The sequence below is a fragment of the Arachis duranensis genome, chromosome 2 (assembly GCF_000817695.3).
Source record: "Arachis duranensis cultivar V14167 chromosome 2, aradu.V14167.gnm2.J7QH, whole genome shotgun sequence".
Classification (NCBI taxonomy): domain Eukaryota; kingdom Viridiplantae; phylum Streptophyta; class Magnoliopsida; order Fabales; family Fabaceae; genus Arachis; species Arachis duranensis.
Genome location: NC_029773.3, coordinates 1,734,191 through 1,741,957, shown reverse-complemented (window position 1 = coordinate 1,741,957; position 7,767 = coordinate 1,734,191). Strand labels below are relative to the sequence as shown.

Genomic DNA, 7,767 nt, shown 5'->3' with positions numbered 1-7,767 from the left:
AAATTTATAATTTCTAATGGCATAAAAAATTATATTTTTTATATTCACAAACATTAAAGTCTTTGTAATTATAAATATCTAATAAATATAATTATAAACCAAATTTTCATTCAAAATATAAGTATAAATATTCTCTCCAAAGCAAAATAAACATAATCCAAAACATAATTATAAATATTGTCTCCAAAATAACATAAACATAATTCAAAACACTCAATTTTTATCTTCATACTCTTGTAAGTTAGGTTGGGGGAAGTTAGGTTTTAGAAAAAAAATTGCAAAAATACCCCCTCATTAAAAAAAATCTTAGCCCGGCGGGGAAGCCCGCCCCGCCGCGCCAAAGCCCGCCAAAACCCGCGGTTTAAGCGGTGCGGGTTAAGCGGGCTTTTGCTATTTGGTGGTCTCGATTTTCCAGCCCAGCCCGCCTTTTTTGGCGGGTTATGCGGGCCGGCCCGGCGGGTTTAGGCCTGTTTGCCACCCCTAATTTCAATGTATCCATTAAAATTTTTAAAATTCTATTTGACTTTTATGCAGAGACAAAGAGGCATAGAGACAGTAAAAAAAAAAAAAATTGTATCTATATATTTTGCTTGGTAAAAATATAAATATAAATACCAAAAAAATGTATAACAGTCATTTTTACCCATTTTTCTCTTACATTAAACAACTCTTAACCTTCTTTCACTATTCTGCAAAGATCATCAATCCAAATCAAAATTCACAAATCTAAAAATATAACATCTAAATGATCAGCTTAAATAAAATCTCAAATTATATTTTTTCTCAAATTATGTCCTTCTAAACACTTTTATGTCTCTCTTTAATTTGTTCTTAATTTGCCTCTGTATTTCTGTTTTAAGACACAATTCAAAAGGAATCTAAAATTATACATGAGTGTAGAAGCTAAGATGAGGTTAGAAAAAATTTACATACCATAATGACAAATCTTTTAGATTTAAAACGTTCAAAGACTAACTTGATCCACATCCTAAACATGAAGTCTCTGTTAACACTTCCTTGTCTATCAATTAGTTAGTTAAGTTAGTTTCAGTTTGTTGGAAGTAGTTAGAGTTAGTTAGTGATGGTTAGAGTTAGTTATTACTGATAATAATGCTTACTGTACAAGCAACTTCATGTATATATATGAATCAGTGCATGCAGAATCAATAACAATCTCATTCATTCTACCTTTTCCTCTCTTCTCTATTCTAACATTTCTTTTCAACACAAATTCATAGCTTTCATTTATGGAAAAAAAAAAATACACAAATTGTGAATCATTTAAAAAAAATAAATCTATATACTTATTGAATAACACAAGAAGCCAATTAACTTAGGTTGGTCGAGTAGTCAACTCACTCGTCCGCTTAAGCAAGTGTTGGACAGATTAGTCATTGATCTACCTGAGTTTAAATATTTATAATAAGTTAAAAAGAACTCTTATTTTAAAGAATTGATACTAATATTTCTTAGTTAGAATATAAGATATTTATTACCATGTTGACTATCTTGATATATATATAATGTATAAAAAGATAAATTAGTGCCTATTAATACATTAATTATTAAAGTAGTATTTGGTATATCTGAATCTAGTAATATTTACGGTATACAAAAGGAATTAAGAGAAATTTAATATATAATTTTTCTCAAAGTATTTGTGTTATTCCCAAAGTTAAAAGAAAAGAGTGTTTACATTTTATATACAAAATAAATTATTAATGGACACATTAGTGCTTATTAATCTATTAGGTAAAAATAAATTAACCAAACAAGAGTAATTTTAAATCATTGATACAGATGAAGTTTTGTGAAAAAAAAAAATTATGAAAAGAGATTAAGACTAAATAAATTTTTGAGAAACACACCTTTAATAATGTCTTATAAACAATACAAAAAACTAAAGATATGAAATAATAATGTAAAACAAGTATTGAAATCTTTATTAAAGTCAAAAGTAAATGAATGAGTTTTTCAAAGTGAAAGAAATTTAGATACACTCTCTCTGGTCTTTCAATAGAACACCAAAGGCTGATTTTTGTAGGTCTCTTGTTTTGTTTCTTTTTATAAAATAAAGAACATAAGAGGGATGAGAGAAGAGTGGAACAAGTAAAGAAATGTTCTTCACAATATCTAGAAAAAATCTAAAGGAGTGAAGGAGAAAAGTGAGGAATAAAATCTTTTTTATAGACTTATAGCATCATGTTTTTTTATTTGAAGTGACAATACATTATTTCTTTATAACAAGGACATATTTTGATATTATTTTTTGTTTTTAAAAATTAGTCACTATTTTAAAATTAGTCATTAAATTAGATAATTTAAGTAGTTCTGACACTATTTTAAATATTCTTTTCGATGAATATTTAAAAAAAGAAATGCTCATAACATATTAACGAAGAGATATTTAATTTAATTTATTTTTAATTAAATTTTTTTTAATTTAAATTCAATCAATTTACTTCTATCAATTTAATTTATACTTAAAAATATTCTCTTTTTAACTATACTTTGGTCATCATATAATTATTCACACATAATAAAATTACACTTTTAAATATAAAATCAATCATATAATTCAATCTATACACACGAAATAATAATAAAAAAAAACAGAAGAGGCTCATCATATTTGATCTGATTCTAAAACAATTTTGCCACATGGAAAATAATAAATAGAGCAGCATCAAAGCTAACAAACTAAAGGATCACAATCACATAAATAATCTTAATAAACAAAGAAGCTGAAAACATGTGTGCACTCAATTTATCAAATTTGAAGGCATCTACTTAAGTTAATACCATGGTACATATTATCTGCACTATCAACACATATAAAACAGAATAAACAAAACCCAATAAATCATCAACAAAGGCTTAAGATAGATTATATCTTATCACAAGTATAACTCTCTGTTTTAATTGATGTATCAGTAATGCTAGATCTACAAATTTATTAGTTAATATCATGCTCTGCTCTCACTTAAAAATAAAAGTGCTAAATGGCTAAGATCATTTTTCTTACCCTACTTATATTATTCTCAAAATGTACTTATAATACATTATCCTAATTATTATCTACTTTATCCATAATAGATTATAACTATTGCTAAACAGAGAATGTAGGAAATAAATAATATCTTTCTAAATTCAGTTCACGGCAGTGACTTGAATAATGAACCAAGTCACCAACCAATTTGCTAGTCATTGAATCTCTGGAGGCTAGAATAATAGTGGTTTATTTAGTTGAAATTCACAAATCTAAGAATGTAACATCTAAATCATCAATTTAAATATAAAAAAAATCAAATTAGTTTTTTCTTTTAAAAAGGAAAAAATAGAGAGAGAATAAGAGTTAAAAATCCGGAATTCAACATTTTTGTTAGGATAAAAAAGGTTCTCAAAAATTTATATCTCTTTACCAAATTTGTGTCCTAACTTTTGGAATAGAAGAATTTTTGTGTGTGTTTATTTGTCTCTATCTCTCCGTCTAATCATTTTTATGTCTCTCTTTGTTCTTAATTTGCTTCTGTATGCTAATAGTATATTTTAGTGTAAAGATATCAAATAGAATTATTAATTTAGTTTAAAAAGATAAAAAATTAAGTTTATTATTACTCAAAAAAATTTTACTATATGTCAAATAATGTGTTCTCTAGTTTCTACTTTATTGCGATAATTATCTGAATCATAATACTAATGATATATCATAGGGTTATTATTATTAATATATTAATTATATTTTAATGTTTATTATTTATATATTTAAAAATTATATTGAGAATTATTTATTTAGTTTCATAATAAATAATATTTTTAAATTTAAATAATTTATTAAAAAAAATATTAATATAATAAATAAAAAATAATTTAAAAAAATAAATAAACTCCTAACTAATTTGAAATTTGAAATAAGAGATAATTAAATTCTTATCCATTTTTGATTGTCTACGTTGACATACAAAGACTCCCTCAATAAAACAGCTTAGTCATATAACTTGACATATCATCATTTTTTGTCAGAACTTAACAGAAAAATATCCACAAAAATTAAAATAGAACACTTTTATTTTAAAGGATGTCATTTTGAAAAAAAATATACAAGGATCGAGTTAATAGTTTTTTTTTTTTCTTATAAAGGACATTTGTGGTTCCTATCAATTTGTTTCCTCAAGTTAATGGTAACATAATAGAAATAAAATTTTGGCCTTTCCCTTTGACCTATGTTATGTCATATTATATTTACTTATTTAGCCACTTAATTTGGTACTCCAATACATTTGGCAGATATGAAAAAGAAGAGGTTGAAATTTAAGTAGTGCTAAATTATGGAATTTAAATTGAAATAACAATAAGCATAATAACAATAATGTTTAAACATCATTACACCTGTAATCTAGATTATTTTCTATTAGGAATAAAAATTAATTATTTAATTTATAATTATAATTAATTTTTTAATTAGAATACATAAAAATTACATGTTATAACCACCAAATAAAAGCCATTCTATTCTTAAAAGAAGCAGGGTTAGGTCAGAGGCAACATGATTAAACGATGAGATGAGAGGAAAATGAGGTGGTTCCATCACCACCGGTTACAACCACAACACTCTATCTACTTCTTTTCTTTTCTCTTTCATGGCTTCTCTCAGATTTTCTATTTTCATCGATACTTTCGATTCAAAGACCTCAATCCCTGCTATATCTTGTTATGGAGCTTTCCCTTTCAAATCCCTACTCAAAACGAAGTACATTCATATCGACGCGAACTTCAGTTCTAAGCCTAAGGTTCGGAACAAGGCTCGGGTGGCGAAGCGAGTGCCCAACCCACAAATCGGAGCTGAATTTAGGTTGGGCTACGAAGCCAAGAACAGTGCTCCACTAGAAATTGATAAGTTCCTCGTGCGCCGTGACGGCGACGATGCTGACGTGGATTACTCTTCAGTTGGCCCTGAACTAAGCACGGAGCATTGCAATGCGATCTTGAAAGTGCTTGAGAGGACGAGCGACGACGCCAAAACGATGTCGTTTTTTGAGTGGATGAGGGGAATGGGGAAATTGGAGCAAAACGACCGTGCTTACAACATCGTCCTTCGTTTGCTGAGCAAGAAGGAAGATTGGGAAGCTGCAAAGAAACTGGTTTTGGAAATGAGAACCAAATTCGGGTTCGAATTGAGCTTGCAGGCTTTCAACACTCTCATATACGCTTGTCGGAGGCAGGGTTTAGTGGAATTGGGGGCGAACTGGTTCCGACTGATGTTGGATTCCGGTGTGGCGCCGGATGCCGCGACGTTCAGCATGTTGATGGGGCTTTACAGGAAAGGATGGAACGTTGAGGAGGCAGAGTTCATGTTTTCTCAAATGAGGCAATTAGGGATATTGTTTGAACCGGCATATTCAGGTATGATTACGATATACACCCGTTTTAGATTGTATGAAAAGGCAGAAGACATAATTAGCTTGATGAGAGAAGATAAAATTGTCCCTAATATGGAGAATTGGTTGGTGATGCTGAATGCTTATAGCCAGCAAGGAAAATTGAGGGATGCTGAGAAGGTTTTGGTGTCAATGCAAGATGCAGGGTTCAGTCCCAATATTGTTGCATATAATATTATGATAACTGGGTATGGAAAAGCTTCCAATATGGATGCTGCTCAGAAATTGTTTGTGAAACTGAAGAATGTTGGGTTAGATCCGGATGAGACCACTTTCCGTTCTATGATTGAGGGATGGGGTAGAGTTGATAATTATGTAAAAGCGATGTGGTATTATAAGGAGCTCAAGCGGTTAGGGTACAAACCGAATTCGTCGAATTTGTACACTATGTTAAAGTTGCAGGCTAAACATGGAGATGAAGAAGGTGCTGTTGGAACTCTTGGAGATATGGTGGAGGCTGGATGCCAGTACTCTTCTATGCTTGGTACTCTATTACATGCTTATGAAAGTACTGGCAGGGTTGATAAATTGCCGCTTTTGTTGAACATGAACAGGAGCTGCTATGAACACATTCTTGTTAATCAACATTCTTGCTCCTCTTTGGTCATGGCTTATGTAAAACACAAGCTGATAGAAGATGCTATTAAAGTGTTGAAAGAGAAGAAGTGGTGTGACGAGCCTTATGAGGATAACTTGTGTCATCTTTTGATTTGCTCGTGCAAAGAGGCAGGTATGCTGGAGAATGCTATTAAGATATATAATCAAATTCACAAGAATGTTGATAAGCCTAACATGCATATTTTGTGCACCATGATTGACATTTACAGTGTCATGGGCCTCTTCAATGAGGCAGAGATGTTGTATATGCAGTTGAAGTCTTCAGGGATTCAGTTGGATATGATTGCCTTTAGCATTGTTGTTAGAATGTATGTCAAAGCTGGATTGCTAAAAGATGCTTGCTCTGTTCTGGATGAAATTGACAAGCTACCGGACATTGTGCCAGACATCTTTTTGCTACGTGATATGTTTCGTATTTACCAAAGATGCAACAAGGTGGATAAATTAACTGCCCTTTACTACAAAGTCTCAAAAGATCGTGTGGATTGGGATCAGGAACTATATAATTGTGTCCTAAACTGCTGTGCGCAGGCTCTGCCAGTAGACGAGCTTTCCAGGCTTTTTGAAGAGATGCTAGACCGTGGATTTACCCCTAACACGATTACTTTCAATGTCATGCTTGACATCTTTGGAAAAGCTAGGCTCTTCAAGAAGGTTAATAGGATTTTCTGCATGGCTAAGAAGCGAGGTCTGGTTGATGCGATATCTTACAATACTATCATTGCAGCATTCGGTAAAAATAAAGACTTCAAAAACATGTCATGGATGGTTGACAAGATGCAATTTGATGGGTTTTCAGTTTCCCTTGAAGCCTACAATTCTATGCTGGATGCTTACGGGAAAGATGGTCAAATGGAAACTTTTAGATCCATATTGCAGAAGATGAAGGAATCAAACTGTGCCTCTGACCACTACACATACAACACCATGATCAATATCTATGGGGAGCAAGGATGGATCGAAGAAGTTGCTAATGTTCACACTGAATTGAAAGAATGTGGCCTTGGACTTGATTTGTACAGCTATAACACATTGATTAAGGCTTATGGAGTTGCAGGGATGGTTGAAGATGCTGTAGATTTGATCAAGGAAATGAGAGATAATGGAATTGAACCAGACAAGATAACCTACACTAATCTTATCACCGCGCTGCGCAGAAATGATAAATTTTTAGAAGCTGTTAAGTGGTCGTTGTGGATGAAGCAGATGAAATTGTGAATAAGGTTAAATCATGTCATATCAGTATATAAGTTGCCTCTGACCTAACCTGTTTCTTTTGAGAATAACATGGCCTTAAGGTCCTACTTGAGGATAATTATCTCTGACCTTACCTACACCAGAAAGATATTTCTGTATAAATATTAAAGTCATTCATGGTTGTTTACAGTTTATTTATAGTTATATATAGTATGTCAAACCATATTATAGGAACATTCTTGGGTATACTTTGTACATTTCATGTATCATTCTGTAATGAAAGTTTCTATTTCATGATTAGTGACTTGAAAAAAAAAATTGTTTAGTAGTTACATGTTTTCTTATGTACTTTTTATGTACTCTTATTAAAAAAATTAATTATAATCATAAATTAAATAACTAATTTCTATTACTAATGAAAATAATCCAAGTAACAACACCAAAATGAGGTGTAATAGTTAGTATAAAGATGTATTAGAAATTTTAAGTCATTGATATGGATGAAGTTTTATGA

The 7,767-nt window shown here is 30.9% G+C and overlaps 1 protein-coding gene across 1 annotated transcript; it reads left to right on the top strand.

The window, feature by feature from the left end:
- Positions 1 to 4,525: 4,525 nt before the first annotated feature.
- Positions 4,526 to 7,550, top strand: LOC107472722 (pentatricopeptide repeat-containing protein At4g30825, chloroplastic). The gene has a single exon (XM_016092244.3). The coding sequence runs from the start codon at positions 4,641 to 4,643 to the stop codon at positions 7,272 to 7,274; it is 2,634 nt and encodes an 877-aa protein (XP_015947730.1). The 5' UTR covers positions 4,526 to 4,640; the 3' UTR covers positions 7,275 to 7,550.
- The last annotated feature ends 217 nt before the right edge of the window (positions 7,551 to 7,767 follow it).

What these genes read in the sequence shown, in the direction of transcription:
- LOC107472722 (XM_016092244.3), top strand. Translation starts at nt 4,641, where the DNA reads ATGGCTTCTCTCAGATTTTCTATTTTCATCGATACTTTCGATTCAAAG.